Here is a 20249-nt window from a genome sequence, read left to right on the forward strand (position 1 = left end):
ACGCGCAACGGTCGCGCCCCATGCGCGCCGAAGGTGCGCCAAAGGTAAGCCCGTCCGCGCCTGGACCGCGCCCAGCGCCATACCCCCTGGCCCCCGCAAAATCCCCTCCACCCGCATAACGTATGACGCCGCCACCCTCTTTGCCCTTAACCCCGGACGCACACCACAATGCTGCGAAGCTGCCCCAGGACACACCCACGGACCCTTCGCCTGCCACTCCTGCAAGTTCGCCTGCATCAAGACCCACACCAAATCCACTAACTCCAAACACAGCTCCGACTCTAGCCACCTGAAGTGCATCCTGCTGAACACCCGCTCGGTCCACAGACACGCCACTGAACTCTGGGACCTACTCTACACCATCACTGGACGTCACCTTCCTTACAGAAACCTGGATGAACGCCTCATCAGCGCCCGACATCGCCATAGCCATCCCGGACGCTTACAAGATCATCCGAAAAGACCGCACCAACCAAACAGGAGGAGGCATCGCCATTGTCCATAAGAACACCATCCGAATCACGACCAGCTCCGACGATAACCTCGCTACCGCCGAACACCTCCACTTCCAGATCCACACCGACCCCAGGACCACACTTAGAGGCACCCTCATTTATAGACCACCAGGAACCCGCACACAATTCAGCAAAGACATCACTGACTTCATCAGCCCGCATGCCCTCAACTCCGAGAACTACATCCTACTGGGAGACCTCAACTTCCACCTGGAAAAGAAAAACGACAGCAACACCACCACCCTTCTGGACAACCTAGCCAATCTCGGACTCAAACAACTTGTTGACACCCCCACCCACCTTGCCGGACACAAGCTTGACCCTATCTTCACCTCCAGCAAGCACATCTCCTTCGATCACACCACAGCTCTCCATTGGACGGACCACAGCTACGTTCACTTCAACTACAAAAAGACCTTGACCCACAACCCCCCACAACTTGTTCCTCCAAGAAATTGGAACAAAATCACCACCAACCAACTCCTCACATCGCTTAACCAAAACCCTCCTGCCATATCATCGGATCCAAACCAAGCTGCCACCAAACTCACACAATGGATCACCCACAGCGCTGACGAACTAGCACCCTTGAAAAAACACCAGATCAAACAAGGTAGCAAAAAGGCTCCCTGGTTCACCGATGACCTTAAGAAATCCAAGAAGCTATGCCGTACTCTCGAGAAAACATGCAAAAAAAACCCAACCACTAACAACCTGTCCACCTTCAAGGCCGCCACCCGCAAACACCACCAATTGATCCGATCCACCAAGAAATCAGCATTCAAGGATCGACTCGACAACAACGCCCACAACAGCAATGAACTATTCAACATTGTCAAAGAATTTACCAACCCCACCGCAGGCTCAAACGACATTACTCCCTCCCAAGACCTCTGCGACTCGTTATCCTCTTTCTTCCACAACAAAATCGCCGACATACATAACGGCTTTGAGAACCTGTCCAAAGAACAGTCCACTCCACCCACCTCCGAACCAAAACCGCACTCTAACAACCTTAGCGCCTGGAACCCAATCACCACTGAAGACACCATCCGCCTAATGAACTCCATCCACTCAGGATCGCCAATCGACCCATGTCCCCACCACATTTTCAACAAAGCAGACTCCATCATCGCATCCCATCTCCGTGATGTCATCAACTGCTCCTTCAACCCCGCTATCTTCCCAGAAAGCTGGAAACACGCCGAACTCAGCGCCCTCCTGAAGAAACCCACAGCAGACCCCTCTGAACTTAAGAACTACCACCCCATTTCTCTCCTCCCATTCCCTGCCAAAGTCATTGAGAAAGCAGTCAATAGTCAGCTCGCCGCCTTCCTTGAATCCAACAATTCCCTCGACACCTCACAATCCGGGTTCCGAGCTAAACACAGCACCGAAACCGCCCTCATTGCAGCGACAGACGACATCCGAACGCTACTGGACAACGGAGAAACAGTTGCCCTCATCCTACTTGACCTCTCCGCCGCCTTCGACACAGTCTGTCATAGCACCCTTATACAACGCCTCAGCAACGTCGGCATACAAGGAAAAGCTTTGGACAGGATCATCTCTTTCCTCGCTGGGAGAACCCAGAGAGTCCGCCTCTCCCCATTCAAATCAGAGGCCACCGAAGTCATCTGCGGAGTACCACAAGGATCATCACTCAGTCCCACCCTCTTCAACGTTTACATGAGTCCCCTCGTATCCATCGCGCGACAACACAACCTCAACATCATCTCCTACGCTGACGACACCCAACTGATCCTTTCCCTCACCAAAGACCCTAACACCGCCAAAACCAATCTACACGAAGGCATGAAAGAAGTAGCCGAATGGATGAAAAACAGCCGCCTAAAACTAAACTCTGACAAAACGGAAGTCCTCATCCTAGGGTCATCCCCCCTCTGCCTGGGACGACTCATGGTGGCCACCGGCCCTGGGCACAGCACCCATACCTACAGACCACGCACGTAACCTGGGCTTCATCCTAGACTCCTCCCTCTCGATGACCAGACAAGTCAACGCCGTCTCATCCTCATGCTTCACCGTACTTTGCATACTCAAAAAAATCTTCCGCTGGATCCCCACCGATACAAGAAAGACCGTCACCCACGCACTGGTCACTAGCCGACTGGACTACGGAAACACCCTCTACGCCGGAGCCACAGCCATATTACAGAAAAAACTCCAACACATCCAAAACGCATCAGCCAGACTCATATTGGACATCCCTCGTCAAGCTCATATTACCGGTCACCTGAAAGACCTCCACTGGCTTCCCGTCAACAAGAGAATAACGTTCCGTCTCCTCACCCACGCACACAAGGCCCTCTACAACATAGGACCCGAATGCCTCAACACACGACTGTCCTTCTACACACACACCCACCCACCAACTACGATCCTCCAATCAAGCCCTCGCCGCAATTCCGAGCATCCACAGATCCACCATGGGAGGAAGATCCTTCTCCTACTTAGCGGCCAACACCTGGAATTCTCTCCCCACTCACCTCCGCCTTACATAGAACCACATTTCCTTCAGAAAGCAACTTAAAACCTGGCTATTCGATAAATAAGGCACACCCTCCCCCAAGCGCCTTGAGACCCTCTGGGTGAGTAGTGCGCTATACAAATTCCTGAACTTGAACTTGAATTTGAACATTCAATATGGTCAGAGATTCATTACTCATGACTATTTTTAAACTATTTTTAGAATTTTAAACTGAACCTCATGTACAACTGTCCAGACAAGCTTGACCTAGGTGAAGCCCTCGAATGAGACCTGCAATTCCACACACCCCATGCGTTCTCCTTCAAGGTCAATACTTTCCTCGCCTCTAGTAATGCACTCAACTTTGGCAGCCCACTCTAATTCACTAGTTGCAGATGATGAGAAAGAGGGTAATCAAATGCAACCACCTTTCCCAAGTTCCATCAACCCATCTCCCATTCCAGAAGACATTCCCCCCTCGCCCCGCTCTCCTCTTCTTGTCACCCTAAACAGTAGATTCAGCTACAAATTATATAGGATTTTCTCACACTCCCATTGAGGAGCCTCAGATTCGACCTGCCAGTACAGTACCAACATAAGAGAATGATTACTGTTAATGGCTTGAAAGAGCCTTCAATCAAATCAATTAAAACAATTCTAATCACTGATCATATTTGGTCAGATGGATTGAAGCTTATGAAGAACCCAGCAACAGTGGTGCAATAATTCTTAGGCTGGGTAAAAAACATAAAGCATCCGACAACACTCCAACATCAACCCTAGTGCAACACTCCAACATCAACCCTGTGCAGATTTACTGGTGATTCAAGCCCAATGGCAATCAAGGAACCCAACATCTCCATACTCTGGAACACCGGACAGAGAAAGAAGTCTCAATAACTCAGTAAACGTTTTTCAGCAACGGCAGCCACATCTATCGGAGCAAATAATGCACTGGCAATTTTTGCAAAATAGAACTGCCATATGTGATCAAATATTGAGCCATACCTCAAGTTCCTTTGTAGAGATAAAAAATCAAGAACAATCCTATCCGAATGAGAAAGAACGTTGTTTTTTATTTTTTATTTTATCCTCATAAATGCCACCAGAAAATATCAACTCAAGATGGGCTTTCTCCGGGCCACTAGCACAAACCAATTTATTCCGCCCTGGAGTCTGTGCATAGCCTATGGAAGTCACCCAGAGGTAGGTCGTCTCCTAGTCCAACTCCCGTTATCAATGTATCTTGCCCCTTTGGGAGGACAGGACCACTAAACCTCTGGCATAATCATTGGACTCATTGTGTGTTATCTCTCAGACCATGCTTTTAATGAAGACCAGATCTTAATGGCACTTTCCCCACCACACAACATGTCTAAACGACTAAGCCATGATGTTCCTTTGGCAGTCTGCAAATCTGGGAGGGTTTACGGACTCCCATTCCCTACATATCTCCCTCCTAGCAATAACAATAACGTAAAAGATAAACTGTGAGGTACTGTTTCTAATATCATAGTCCTGAGGAAGGCCGAAAAGAATCAATCTGGGACTACAAGTGATCGATGTTAGTACTACCTCCTCTAAGAACCCACACACCTGTCTCCAGTAACTCATAATTTCTGGGCAGTCGACAAACATATGCCTGTCGTCCGCGGCAGAGAGCCTGCATTTTGGACAATAATACTCTTCTGCTGAGATCTTGGATAATTTTGCAGGAGTCCAGTAAACCCTATGCCGTAAACAGGTGGTTCCTTCTAAGATTGGATGGTTTTATAATTTTTTGTGAAAGTGTAAATGTGTCTGTCCAAACCTTCAACATCTCTTCGGGGTTCTGGATTAAGAGATTGTCCCATAGCTTGGTAATTTCAGCTTCCAAATTATCTTTCGCTCCCACTAGTGTATTATACCAAAGTGCGATCTCCCCCTTACATCCTCTCCCCCTACTAATTGATTCCAGAATTTGGGTCTCCTCATCTTTTGCCAAGCACTGCCTCCCCCACCAAGAGGGCAACTGATAGAATTTAAATCATGTAATGGAGCTCCTGTTAAATTCGATAGGGATTCCCAGTCTAAAAGTACCGAGTTATTACACAGGTCCCCCATTTCGTAAAGCCTGCTGCTCTCAATGGAAGAGCCAGCCGATCTAGTAGGCAATCAGGGGTACCCGGAGAGTCCCATGTTGGGGCCTGAGAATGGTAATAGGGGATCTCCAGAATTTTACGTATTGATTGCCAAATATTGAGTGCTGCCTGTAGAAGCTTCAGACGGACCTTTTTAAAAAACTTCTGGTCCCCAAATTTACATATAAATAAATCTAAGCCTTGTGGTAGGTCTGATAACATAGCCTGAAAGAGACGACCATGCGATGAAGAGTCCAACTTATTTGCCAAAAGTCTAAAATTCTTGAACTGAAAAGCATAGCAATAAAAAAGTAAATCAGGGGGAGCCAGCCCACCTAGTTTCAATCCCCTTCTCAATTTCCTCCAGGCAATCCTGGGGGACTTGGTGGCCCAAGTGAAAGACCCGATCCTTCCTTGAAGGTTAGAAATATCCTTTTTATTAAAATTTAGGGGAATGGAGTTGAATAAGAAGGTAATTTTAGGCAGAATTATCATTTTGACCAGGTTCACTCTACCATAGATGTTAAGGGGTAGAGTGTTCCATCTGGTCAACAGCTTCCTCATCTCCTTTACCATCGTTTGCCAACTAGTTTTCGAAACATCCTGTAATTTATGATTGAGGTATATTCCCAGGTATCTGATTTTTAGTTTAGCTTCTGGTATCGGGGCCTGGTTATTCCAACTCATTATATCAGTTTTATCTTTATTGATTCTGCACCCCGACACTATACCAAAATCTTCAGCCAGTTCAAATAACCTGGGAATGGCCTCAACAGGATTGGTCGTGTAAAGGAGAAGATCGTCAGCGTATAATGCTGTCTTCAGCACCAAATCCCCCATTTTAAACTGTGTAATTACTGGATCTGATCTCAAGGAGCAGACAAAGGGCTCGATATAAATATCAAAGAGGAGGGGAGACAGGGGACAACCCTGCCTCGTTCCCCTTGAAATATTCAACCACTTAGTCAAACTGCCGTTAACCAATACTTTGGCCCGGGGACCCCTATATAGTGTCTCAACCCCTTTAATAAATGTGGCTGGGAACCCAAACTTTGCCATAGTTTTCCATAAGAATCGCCAGTTAACCTGGTCGAATGCCTTTGCTGCATCAATCGGAACAATGGCAAGCGTCAGTCCTCTCTCTATCGCAATGTCTATTGCTCCAACAACTTGAAACGTAAGTTTGTTAAGCTGACGGTCTGGTATGAACCCCCTCTGGTCTGGATGAATTATGGACTTAATTACTTTCGCCAGTCTAGATGTTAGTATACCAGAATACATTTTTAAATCTGAATTAAGAAGGGAAATAGGTCTATACGACTTAATTTTTTTAGGATCTTTGTTCGGCTTTGCTATCAAGGTGATGGTGGCTTCCGACCAAGAAGCTGCAGTATGCTCTCCCTGCACAAAGATTTTGTTAAAAAGTACCAGTAGTGGGGCTAGGATTTCCTCCAGATTGCCCTTATACACCTCCGTCGGCAGTCCATCCGGACCGGGGGCCTTGTTTCTAGACATCTTTTTCAGCTGAGCCCGTATCTCCCCTTCCGTAATCTCTGCGACTAAAGAAGCTTTATCAGACTCACTCAACTGGGGCAGATCCCTCAAAGCCCACCACTGCTCCAGCTCTTGTACCCCATGTCTACTATCTTCTTGATATAATTCCTCCATAAAATCTCTAGCCTCTCTCCTGATCTCAACATCTTCTGTTAGCCCGAATCTCGCTGAATTAATGAGCTGATATTATTCCTGCTCCTCTCAGTCCTAACCTTCCAGGCCAGGAGGGAACCACACTTCTCTCCATAGTCAAAATTCCGAAGCTTACTAACTTCCCACTTGTCCTTAATTATCTTATCAGCTTGTGCTTTGAAGCCTATCTGCAACTCTAGAAGCTTTTTTTCGAGTGCAGGAATCCTTCCTCTATCCTCCAAAACCGCTAACTGTAGTTGTTGTTTTTTTTTTTTATTTTTTATTAAATCAAGATCATAAATGTCCTTTTCTTTCCTAAGTTTTCTTTTCAACACCATCTGTGAGCCAAGAATACCTCTTAAAAAAGACTTAAGTGTTTCCCAAACTGTTTGTTCTGAAGCTGTACCACTATTAAATAGGAAAAACTCCAACAAACTCTCCTTGATTTTGATTTTAATCTCTTAGTCTAAAAGAATTGTTCTGTCCAAGGTCCACCTATACTCTAAAGGGCTAGTCTTAAAATTGATTTTTAGCTTAACCGCAGAATGGTCCGACAGACCTACTGGGATATATGAGATTGAAACAATATCAGGCAAGAGCACTTGGTCTAAAAGAAAAAGATCTATTCTGGAGTATTGTCTATACTTTTTACTATAAAAAGAATATTCCCTAAGGGTACCGTGCTTAACTCTCAAGGCATCCTGTAAGGTAAAGTCCTTCATAATATTCTTCAGAACTAAAAGGGATTTATTTGGGGGGTTATATTTAGCTTTAGAGGTACGATCTAACTGGCTGTCCAATATCAGATTAAAATCGCCCCCTAATATAACTGGGGCAGTGTGCTGTATCATACTCTCCTCTAACTTCCGAAGAAAGCTAGAGTTGTCTTCATTAGGGCCATAATAAACAGCACACGAAAAGGTGGAACTACCAATAGAGAGAACTGCCACCAGCCATCGCCCATACTGATCAGTACCCCAGTTCTGGACCCTGATCCCCTTATTAGCACGAACAATTATAGCTACTCCCCTAGTGGAACCCTTTTGCTTGGAACAAAGAACTTCCTGTACCCAGCTAAGTTTTGCAAACACTTGACAGCACACTTCAGCTTCTAAATGTGTTTCTTGTAAAAGGTATACATGGGCTTCGATATTTTGTAAGAATTCACACACCCTTAATTGCTTCTTCCGGCTCCCTATACCATTAAGATTCCAGGAAAGGAATTTACTACTGGTTACCATACCGGAAACCATTGTCTGATGCAACCGCACCAGTAGCCAGCAGTGGCCAACATTCACATTCTAAACTGGCAACATAAAGACTTATGGCATATGAGGACATTTTTATATTTTCACCGCCTCCCCTGTGACCCCTCGTCCCCCCTCCACCCCCTCTCCCCCGAGGAACCCTCCCATCATGTCAGACGTGAACACGTCTTAGAGGGCTCCGCACTCCCGAAACACCACCCTACGTGAAAAAAAAAAAATTCTTCCCTACTAACTGACTAATCCTTCTCATTTTTAGGTCGAGCTAGACTTGCGCATGCGTAGCATGCGGTCTAGCTCGACATCTGTTGTGGTTAGTTTCCTGGGAATCTGAGACCGCGTTCGGCCACGCGCCTCTGCTGTCTCAGATTTGTCCGTGTGAGCGCGCTTCTGAGACGCGCTTGCGCAGACACACACACAGCCCCTGCTTTCGCTTGGCTCGCATGCACTAACGGCGCACGCACACACACACAGCCATCCCCCACCCCCCTGCACACACACACACACACACAGGCGCGCGCGCACACATACACACGCTGCCGCCCACCCACCCCCCCTGCACACACACACTCATTTATACACTCATGCTAGTAACTCGGCCTGAAGCAAATATAGCGCATTCATTATTAATGGAGGATGCAGCATAAGTGTTGCTGACTTTGACAATGGTGGGAGCAGGTTCGAGTCTAACATTGGCTCAACATCCCGTGATTCTGGGAAAAGCACTTAATCTCCCCGTGTCTACCAAAAATGAACTTGTCCTTATGTAACGTTACTAGTGCTCATGTGAAGCCAGGGCTTTAAGTGGGGCGGGTCTTGCCGGTGCTCAGCACCGGCAGTTCCAAAAAGTAGGTTCCGAGATGGGTCCCTATCTGGCTGTCAATTTTCGCCCTCACCCTCCATGAACAGATACATCTTAACTCTGCGGCAGTGCCACTGCTCACTGCCGTCAAGATAACTTCTAAGAGACTCTGTATAGTTCTTTCACAGTCTCATAATTTTTTATATATTAAGCAACCATTTTCAAAGCCCGACATTACAAGACAAGTAGGTCACATACGATAAGCGTTTCGATGCAACAGCCGCTTTTCTGTGTACAAACCGGTCTGTGACTATTTCGGAATATGCCTCTGTATCTATCCATCCGTTTCAGTCTGTGCTTACTGCCTACTCTAAATGTGCAACCACCTTACAGTCTGTTGTTTTGAATCGATCCACCTTTCTCCATGCTGGGTTAATAATATTTGTTGAAACTCGGGGCCACAGTTCTGAAAGACTTTTTGGCGCTATTATAAGCATGTTTCCCGGGAGAACGCGGTGCTCGTCTGAGTGGACTTCTGAGCTGAGTGGACTTCTGAGCTGTTGTAGTGCCTCTGAGCCCTCTAAAGTCTCAGACTTCCACCCCTCTCACCAGCCATACCCTCAGCGTGGACAAACTTATAGCGCTGTGGTCCATTTTTGTAGTGGTTCCGGCACCCCGTCCAGTTCACAGCTAGCCATACACTTCCAGTAGTACTGAAGTGCACCTGTTTGCTGAATACCCAACCTTCTAAGAGGCTCTTGCGATCCAAAATGTGTACTTTTGATATGTGGTGAATTATTCTGTAGCGCTAACTTCGGTGAGAATGGTAATAATTGCTTGGCGCTACATCTCAGAAGTCTCTAACTAACTTACCTTTTTCCCTTGCTGATACCGCTCTGAAACCAATCCTGACTGGAGCTAACCCTATTTTAAACCAACATTGTTCCTATGTTTTACTTTTACTTTGAACTGTAGAAAGGCGTATGTTATAATCGTTTATTATATGTATTTATGTGGGGAGGTAAGGCTAGATTCACAGCAGTTGCCCTGGATAACAGCACAAACAAGGCAGATCTGTGTTTAAATATATTCGCGATGACCGTGGACACCTCTAGGGAAGGTCTGAACCAGAGACAGCATCTCTGCTGGTCCTGGTGAAGCGTTTATATGTGGACAGTTGCCAAGCACCCAGCCATGGGCTCGGCTCCCTGCTTCGTTTCCTCTGGAAAGGGAGCTGCTACAACAAACCCCTTCCCTATCCTGCTCACATGTCTCTTTCTCATCCCAGTAGAGGGTTTGTGTGGGGGGGGGAGAGCCATGTGCCTTAATCCAAACCACGGTGCTGTGTTTTTTTTTTAATCAGTATGTACACGTTTTGAGGGTGAAGTTGTTTAGTAATTTCATAATCCTGGCAGAATTGATCAGTGTAAATCTTGGGAACAGGCTTCCCACCTGAGAAGGCATGAAACATTATGCCTTAGATGTCAACCTGGCACAAAAACGTATACAGAACTTTACAGGTGGAATCCAACTGAGGTATTTGTCTTACTATTCAACCATTCAGCCTTTCTACTCGCCCACCTACCTTTTCATCTGTCAGCATGCTAATCCGTGTATGAATCTACCCATTCATCCGTCTGTCTATACACCCTGCGGTTTAATAAATCAATGTGTTTTCCATCCATTCCACCAACTATCTTTTAATTTCTCCATCTGTCTTGCCACCAATTTATCAATTCATGAATCCATCCATTCACCCTCACACCCCTTCACCCTCACACCCCTTCACCCTCACACCCCTTCACCCTCACACCCCTTCACCCTCACACCCCCCTCACCCTCACACCCCCCTCACCCCCCCCCCTCACCCCCCCCTCACCCTCACACCCCCTCACCCTCACACCCCCTCACCCTCACACCCCCTCACCCTCACAACCCTCTCACCCTCACAACCCTCTCACCCTCACAACCCTCTCACCCTCACAACCCTCTCACCCCCTCACCCTCTCTCCCTCACACACCCTCACCAGCATAGCATAGCATAACCAAACATAGCATAGCATAAAAAAGCATAGGATAGCAAAACATAGCATAGCAAAACAAAGCATAGGATAGCAAATAAAAAAAGCAACACACAAAGCATAGCATAGCAAATCAAAATACATCAAAACACAAAGCATAGCATATCAAAAAATACCATAGCAAAACATAGCATAGCATACCACACACAACAAAACATAGCATAGCATAGCATAACTAAACCTAGCATAGCATAACAAAGCATATCATATCATAGCATAACAAAACATAGCATAGCATAACAAATAAAAGCCAAGGATAGCAAAACATAGCATAGCAAAACAAAACATAGGATAGCAAAACAAAACATAGCATAGCATACAGCATCACTCAGGGGCACCACAATATCACTATGCGCTACCACAGCATCACTGAACATCACAGCATCACTCGTTCGCCATCACAACATCACTCAGCGCCACCACAGCATCAATCTGTGCAACCATTCAACAACACCTGGTTCAAATATGTTCTCTCAATGTTTCAAGCTTTATTACAAATGTAACAAAAAGATGTTAATGTTTCACTTATGTTCTTGGATTTTCATCCCAATAAAATACACTGAACATAATCTTCACAAAAGTTATTTACAAAAGTTTAAGCTATTGCCATTATAAATTACAATCACTTTTTTATTTAAGTATTAATTATTAAAAAAAATTAAAAGCTATTATTTGTAATATCAATACATGTGAGTCACGTAAATACAACACATATTGAATTACAAATGCTATAGATGTCACATTTTCGAAAGTTAGAACTATTAGCATTGTAAATGACAGAGCTATTAATTTCGCAATTTTCAAAAACAAAACATAAATAAAAAATGTCATTTACAATACCAATAGCTCAAACTTTCCTAATGCGAGACCTATTGCATTGCAAATGCTTGTTAATATATTGTATTTATATGTTTAACCCCTTGTTTTTACATTCACCTTTTTTTTTACCTCCTGTGGTGAAAGATCGATACCATTCTTATATCTTATCTGCTAAGTGTAGGTGTGTAAGTGTGTGCAACCAGTGTACATTTACATTTAACTGCCTCAATTTCGTGAGAGTGCAATGTACAATTCACTTATCATTTTTCTCCCTTTATTTTTTCCTATTTCTTAATTGCTTGTAACTGGTTATTGCTTGAGACTGGCTATTTCCTCATTTTTAATAGCAACTCGTCCACCTCCTCAGGGTGGTTGCAGTTATACATCTTATTGTTCCACATGATCTTAAGTAAAGCGGGGAAGTTCATTTGAAATTGAGCTCCCAGGGAACGAAGTTCTGGCATCCTAGAACCCAACTCCCACTGCCTTTGAGCAATCTTCCCCCTATATCAGATCTAATTTGATAGGGGTTAGCATTATAGTGGAGAGTAGAACGTGCGAGACATCTGCTAAGTATAAGTTCTTTAACCCTGTAGGTTTGGAAGTAGACCAGAATCTTCCTCGGTGCTTTGCGGTCCGGATGCAACCTAAAAGGGTCTCTGTGCACCCTCTGGATCTCGGCCTCTAGGTCAATATCTAACCGATCCTTTAGTACACCTTCCCGTAGTAACCTACAGACAAACCCCTTAATGTCCTCAACTTCTTCTCCTTCTGGTATTTTAAGGATTCTAAGATTATTCCGCCGACTTTGCGTTTCCAGTCTCTCCATGTCCATCATAAGTGTTCGATTTTGTGCTTTGAGAGCGTCAATATCCTTAGAGTTCCCTATGGTTGTTTCTGAGAGCGTGGTAACTTTACTCTCTAACGAACTGGTTCGAACCGCTATTCCCTCCAGCTTAGCCTCTAGTGCGTCAAATCTGTCATGCAACCCCTTTCGGTTGCTCTCAGAAATCTCAAACTTTTCCAGTAAATCCTCCCTCATTGTTTGGAATAGAAAACCAAGTCTATCCCCCTCAACCTCAGCCGATACTCGACTAATAGTTAAGGCAGGGTTCTGGGTAACAAGATTACTAGGGGGAAAAGACTGAAATGGGGGTTTAGTTAGAATTGTTTGGGGAATCTGAAGAATGGAGTGGGCCGCAGAGCTCAAAGCCGGGGCAGTAGCAGAAACAGGAGTTGAACTCACAGAGGTTAATACAGCAGGAGGCTCCTGTGCTACCAGTAATAAAGAAGAGGGCTCCTGTGAGCTAATCGTAATACCATCATCATGGCCGGAGTGTGCCGTAACCTCTAAACCCTCCTCATTAAGGGCCGACTTGAATATGGCATACCTATTCTTCAGGGGCAAGATAGGAGGAGTAGCCACTTTACCTAGTTGAGATACGGTCCCAGCAACTACTGCTCCTACCTCTTCTACCCCTTCTACTGCTGCTTCTGCATCTACTACTTTTACTCCTGACTTTTCATTAGAACTTGCCACTTGCTCCATTATTTGGAAGTAGCTTTTAAGTGAGGGAGTGCTCCTTCTGTGCCTGGAACTGCTTGATTACCTTAGCTGTCCCACCTTTCCTTGTTCCCCCCCCTTCTTTTTCTGTTTGGTTGGGGATAAAGGTGTAGGACCCCCTCTCTCTCCTGTCTCTACTAGGTCCCAGACCCCCTGTCTCCTCAAGTCCTGCTTAGACCTGAGCTGATACCTGTTCCTAATCTCTCCCCCTCTCTCTTTAGGTACAGAGCACTCAGATTGATTAGAACCAGCAATGGTAACCCCCAGGCTTATCTGTAATGGCTGCCCCACCTCTGCGCCACTATCCTTGGTATCACTGCTCACTCTGCTGGAACTGATTTGATGGAATACAGATGCAGCTACTGTCGATGTGTCTGCCTCCATGCAGACCTCCCCTCTTAGAACCTCCTTACCGCTGTACCGCACTCCCAAAAATCTTAGGGTTGATAGATGTCCCCAGCACACCGGGCCTCTGAAGCGGGAGAGAAGCGCCCCTCTGGAGCGATGCCAAAGACTCCTTCGACTTTCAAAACCTTGGTCTCGAGGTGTTTCTAGTTTTCGCCTTTCCTCTTCAGACCGAAGCAGGGCCCCCGTGTTCGCTGCAACAACCACTTCAACTCTCCAGCAGACGCAAACGCCAACTCGATCCAGCTCCTCCGTCTTCCGCTTCCTAGCGTAATGCCGCTTGCACATTCCCCCCGGGGTCCTAGCGCCCGAGAGCGCTCACCGCAAACCTCCGAAGAAAGCACAAACACTGAGAGAGAACTCAGAAATGCCTTCAATACTACTCCCAGAACAATGCCCTCCACTCCTCACCGCATATTTCAGAAAAATCTGCTCCTTCATAGGGAAAATTCATATAAAAACTGCCTGTGGTGCCTCCAGAGCGAGGAGCCCCGCAGCAGCCGTCAGCCTGCCGCCACCATGTTCCTCCTCCCGTTGGCATGGATACCACAGTGGCTATTGCCACAACAGATTTCTGACTGTTGGCTGTGAAGACTGTTACGTAGGCAAGTCTGTCTCAGTTCTACTTCGTTTACACTGGAGGTACAGAGTAGAATAATGGACATGCCTTATAATGGGTAATCATATTCATTCTTTGATAGGCATGTTGATGAAGCTCCCCAGTCAATTAAAATAGATAAGGACCCCATATGTTCCTTGGGAATCCTCCAATAAAGACAACCACAGCCCTTTTGTGGAGCACAGGGAAGGGGCCAATATTAATTTAGAGGAAGTTATCAACCTAACAGATCAACTAGTTCAACTGCTGTGTTGTCAAGGCTACACCGATCAATATAGACCACCACTACCAGCGTCTTAAAATAAGCAGGCTCCTCAGAAGATCTACAAACAATCAATCTTGAGGAAATGAGCATTCCAGAACACAATGGCATTATAGAAGTAGCAATCCTGATGAATCCTGGAATACTTGTAGGAGGAAGAAGCTCAACTTTTTATTGAGGATGGGCAAATATATCGTCCGGCTGCTAGGTTTTGGATTGCCAATACTTCGGCCACACACTAGAATGAATTCAGAAACCAGCAACACCACCACCCAGAGGCTCCCACCAAATCCTTTGTCTGTTACAAGCAATATTCTTATAATGTTGCAAATTGGGGCACAAAGGCAAGTCCTCAATTACTAGTAAAAAATAAACAGCACTCTGTTTTCATTTTTTCCTGATAAAAAAGAATTACTGAGCAGGAAAAAAATATTTTTTTATATTTGAGAAATCTGAACAAATTTCTAAAAAAAAAACCCAATCATTTCGCATGGTCAGTTGCAAGAAGTCCTACAACTGCTTAATTAAGGAGATTAGATGACATCATTAGACTTGCAAGATGTGTATTTGCACATTCCAATCCATGCTAATCATAGCAAATACCTTTGATTGGAAATGGCTAGTTGCCATTATCAGTTCAAGGTGTTGTTGTTTGGACTCAAGTCAGCCCCGAGAATATTCACAGCGTGTATGTGTGGCTCCCGTAGCATCTCACCTAGGAAAACCAGGACATCAAATATTTCCATATGTAAATGACTGGCTAGTCAAAGAAAACTCAAAGCCACACAGAGATCAACAAGAAACTGCTAGTGGCTCTTAAAATAAATGGTGCTTTTTTTAGACCAGAAGAAATTTTGTTTAAGCCCTTGGAGAAGTACAATTTGTAGGAGCATTTTTAGTCTAAGTGCAACACTAGGCCTTTCCGTCCAAAGAAAGAGTAGGACATCTATGCTAAATGGCCAAGACTTCAAGTCTTTTAGGAATTATGTTCTCCTGCATCCCTTTCATACCCCATTGTCTCATCACATGAGACTCTTTCAAGAGGATCCAGGGACCATTAAAAGAATATCATACAGGTGACAAAAAGAATGAGGAACGCTTTACTGTTGTGGGTTCAATACAAGAACATCAACACAGGTCTGTCCCACCACAGACTCCTCTTTAGAAGGCTGGGCAGTGTACTTGCAGAAACTAGCAATCTGCGGCAAGTGCCCCATCCCAAGCCCCCCCCCCCGCACATACAAGCTATTCTTTCAAGAATAAAAAAGTGTTTCCAACTAAAAGCCAAACATCTTCCACAAACACCTAGCTCCTGACCGAGTACCTCAGCAGTACTCCTCAAGAATGCCACAAGTGGGAATTGCAGCAGCAACAACTGAACAACATTTTTTCGCGCTGGGCTAAGCCAAGTCCAGACCTATTTGTGATCAACCTGAACCACAAATGCTGATAGTATGTCAGCATGCAAAACCTTTGTGGATTATGGGGGAAATGTCTTTTCAATCATTAGGTCAGGGACGTATGCCTATGCCTTTCCACCCATCCCACCGACTTTGAGGGTCCTAGCAAAGAAGAAGAGAGAACGATGTTGACTCATTTTAATAGCTCCTTGGTGGCCCAAACAATACTGGTTCACAGAGCTACTTCTCTCGGAATAAATCAGAATTCTGTTGAAACTATCATAGAACCGCTGACCAGATGCAATATCCAAGTACTTTATCTTGACCCCAACTCTCTGAGATTGGCTGATTGGCTGCTGAATTCAACAAATTCCGCCTTCTAGTAATACCAGGTGATTTCAGGAGGATATTATCTAATGCTAGAGCTTCATCAACAAGCAAATCCCTCTGCAACTGCAAAGTCCAGCACAGCGTTAGCGAGGTGAAAAGGTGTCCCGCTGCCTCCAGGTACAGCAACCTTTTTAAATGAATGAATGTGAGGGGGGCGTGGCAGGCAAGGAGAGTGGCCCGATGGCGGGAGGCGAGGGTAGCCGGGACTTCTGGTACACGAAGTCCGGCCCCTTACGCTCGCAGCCTTGCCTGCTGTTGTTGTTCCTCTCGCAGCCCCTCAGTTCCAGCAAATCCTAGTGGCGCTGCGGGACCCGCGAAGCGGGTTCCGCGAGGTCTTAAGTTGAAAGCTCAGGAATCCCTCTGCAACTGCAAAGTCCAGCACAGCATTAGCGAGGTGAAAAGGTGTCCCGCTGCCTCCAGGTACAGCAACCTTTTTAAATGAATGAATGTGAGGGGGGCGTGGCAGGCAAGGAGAGCGGCCCGATGGCGGGAGGCGAGGGTAGCCGGGACTTCTGGTACACGAAGTCCGGCCCCTTACGCTCGCAGCCTTGCCTGCTGTTGTTGTTCCTCTCGCAGCCCCTCAGTTCCAGCAAATCCTAGTGGCGCTGCGGGACCCGCGAAGCGGGTTCCGCGAGGTCTTAAGTTGAAAGCTCAGGAATCCCTCTGCAACTGCAAAGTCCAGCACAGCGTTAGCGAGGTGAAAAGGTTTTATCTATCGTTCTTTTGCTCGCCATACCATTCCAGTTTAGACCCCGCCATATGTAAATCGGCTTTGACCCTGCTGCACAAGGTAACAGCCCAAACGTCCAGGCCAGGTTCTCCCTGGACTAGAACACAAGCATCCTGGGACCGGTTTGTAAGTTTTAAACGGCAAAACACCATCCATCATTTTATTTTGTGATGTTGCTGTGTGCTCCCTAAGTGGCTAAAATTATGCCCAGACTTGGGTCCCTTGATCGCTGCTCCACTGGATTCAAGCTAGCCAGGGAGGACCTGGCCTGGCAGTTCAGGCAAGAAGGGTCAAGACAGATTTGCATATTCCTTGGTCCAAACTGAGGGGACGTGGCAAGCAAAATAACGATGGATTAAACCAGATCTGTGGCTGGGGGTGAGTGTTTGAAAAGCTTTAATACTTCATTGATCATTTTATTTTGTGATGTTGCTACTCTGACTCAAACATGTGAATCTATGGAAGATCCAGTATTGGATAAAGAAAAAGTCACTGTCATTCTCCGGTATTGCTATCTTTCATAGATTCTCAAGCGAATTACCCTCCTGCCTCTCTCAACCTCTCCTATATTATGTTAAATATACAAACACTTCTGCTAAGAATCTGAGCCTATGGACCAGGGCTGAGGATGGATGAAGTGTATGCTCTGTGCTGTATTGGCTGATATTTGGATCATTATAAAATGATGTGATTAGGCTACCCCTATGACTTTCAAGGTTTTCTGCCAGTTATTAACATTGTGCTACTCTCTGTGCATGCTGTGGTACTCGCAGCTCAATGACTGAGTTGATTCAAACATGTGAATCTATGAAAGATCCTATACTAGAGAACTATAGTTAAAGGTAAGTGACTTTCTTTTCAACCCAGAACATTAGTTCACAAAAACCTGAACGCTAGTTAAGTTAACTTTATGAAATATTAAAAATGACTAAAATATCCGCTCACGTCATAAGTGTTCAATAGATATATCACTTATCATTGTAGGTGTATCCTGAACTTCAGATTATGAATGTCGTGGAAGCAAACCAGCCCGTCAATATCGACAACTGGTGCAAGAAGGGAAAGAAGCAATGCAAAGGCCACTCTCACATCGTAGTACCCTTTAAGTGTCTCGGTAAGTGTCCAATGGTCTGCCAAAGGGTTGCGAAGGAAATCTAAACTACCTGCTGCATTCAAGGAGATCCTGCGACCAGACATTTAAAGACAATAGTCTTTGTTGTATTGTAGTCTCACTTGGTTATAAAGGCACTCGCCTCTCAAGCAGTTGAACTAGGCACTGTGCTATTAAAATCTTCTTTTGAAGCTATACCGGATCTGTGCAGGGATCCAGTAGGCCCCTTACGCACTAGATTTGTACTGCAATTACCTGTCGGATTTGTTTCTGTTATAACAAAGGATTAGAACTATGACTCTCCTAGTTTCATCTAGTGGCTGCACAGCCAAACCTAGTTTCTGCTTTGTCTCTTATTTGATCCTTTTGCAAGTTCATTGCAACTAGTTATGGTTATTTTTGAATGGTGAGCTCTTTGTTGTCATTCCAGTGAAATGAGTACATGAACCAAATTCAAGATCTGCAAATGAAGAGTTGAAAAGAAAGAATAGTAAACCTGGAAACTTTAGCCAGTGCGTTGAAGTGAAGACATGGAATGGGCAGCCAGACAGGAATGTGTCTCTTTCTACCATCAAGTTGTAGGAGGGTGCCTTTAAGAAAAAAGAAAAACTGTTTCACCATAGGCTGTACCCTGTGGCTGTGTTTTAGGTGTTCCAACTTGACGAAACCTTGTACCATACTATTTTAGCAGTGATGTTGGCGTTCAGGGTGAGATAGAATGCCCCTCCCCCCTTAAACCCCTCCTAAAGAAGATTCCCGTGCGTATCTTACCTGCCATTGACCGGCATGATCCCCCATTAGCTGCAGGTTGTATAAACAGACTCTTCCAGATGGTTATATACTGACCCATCTCCTTGAATGTATACCTTTGCATGGTAACACTTTAACTGTGCTACCGTTCTTGCTTTTGGTGAACCACCCCTGCATAGGTGAGCTGTAACCTGACATACTTGTCGTTTAATTAATTTTTTCATTCCTGGATTTCCATTTTCTGCATGTCACAAAGTATGTAATGTATACATATATGTAATGTAATGCATATATTGAAATTCCCACAGTTTGCTTTTTGCCTAATTTCCATAAAAATACCATTCTGATGCCTAGTTTTCTTCGGGATAGTTGAGCTCCTTTTTTTTAGCTCATGGTGTCAATACATTCTTGGGTTTGTCGGAGTCTTAATTACTGACTCACCACTCAGCCTAACTATAACTGGTACATGACCAGTGTACAACCCAAGTAAGGTATTTTTTTCATATCTATGGAGTATTATCCAGGCCACTGAAAATATGCATCAATGGAAGACCAAATTATGTGTCACAATCTGAATTAGTTAATTATTTTTTTCATTTCAGCACTTATCAATGTTGTTTGTGCAAAGGTGCCCCTCAGTACCAGTTTGAAACTTGAATACGGTTATCAGTAACTGAAAGGCCATGAGGTTATCTTTTCTAAGGGTCTGCTGTTATGAGCAACTATATTTTGATGCTTTGTTGGTAACTTTGGAATCCTTAGAGCTAGAAGCCATTTCTTGAGTGAAATCTGAAAATGAAGAAGCAGATGATGGAGTATATGAGGCACATCTAGAACTATGCAGGAAATGCCACAGCTGCAGAATTTCAGAATTCCTGTGCCTTAAGTAATATCGACATCATGGAGCAATGCAGACCGACACTTTTTGCTCAACAGCTAATCATGTCCTTGCAGTTAGCGCTGTACTATCCAAATCGTTTTATGTTAAAATTCAGTTACTGAATACGTTTGCCCTTATGACCTCAGAAATGTAAGTTAAGCAATGAAGAGAAACTTTAACATGCGGTGCGATTAGACTTGGCTTGTAAATGAAAGAGCCTCTAAAGTGGGCAAGGGAAAGCTGTCCCCACCGAAGACTACAAATTTCAAACTGTGCCAGGATTGTAGGAAACATATGTCTGTTACACACCAGGAGGCGGTGTGACTTACGGTGTTCGTGCTCAGGAGCATGGTGCTAAG

The 20249-nt window shown here is 45.1% G+C and overlaps 1 protein-coding gene across 10 annotated transcripts in view; it reads left to right on the forward strand.

Annotated features, from left to right (window-relative positions):
- The window catches only part of APLP2 (amyloid beta precursor like protein 2), a 640140-nt gene that overhangs the window by 173502 nt on the left and 446389 nt on the right, over positions 1-20249 (forward strand). For all 10 annotated transcript variants that reach the window (XM_086956906.1, XM_086956911.1, XM_086956909.1 and 7 more), the window contains exon 3: positions 18134-18263. In XM_086956906.1, the coding sequence (XP_086813032.1) occupies positions 18134-18263 (130 nt within the window). The remainder of the gene's footprint in view (positions 1-18133; positions 18264-20249) is intronic.

This window comes from Lissotriton vulgaris, chromosome 2_1, assembly GCF_964263255.1.
Source record: "Lissotriton vulgaris chromosome 2_1, aLisVul1.2, whole genome shotgun sequence".
Lineage (NCBI taxonomy): Eukaryota > Metazoa > Chordata > Amphibia > Caudata > Salamandridae > Lissotriton > Lissotriton vulgaris.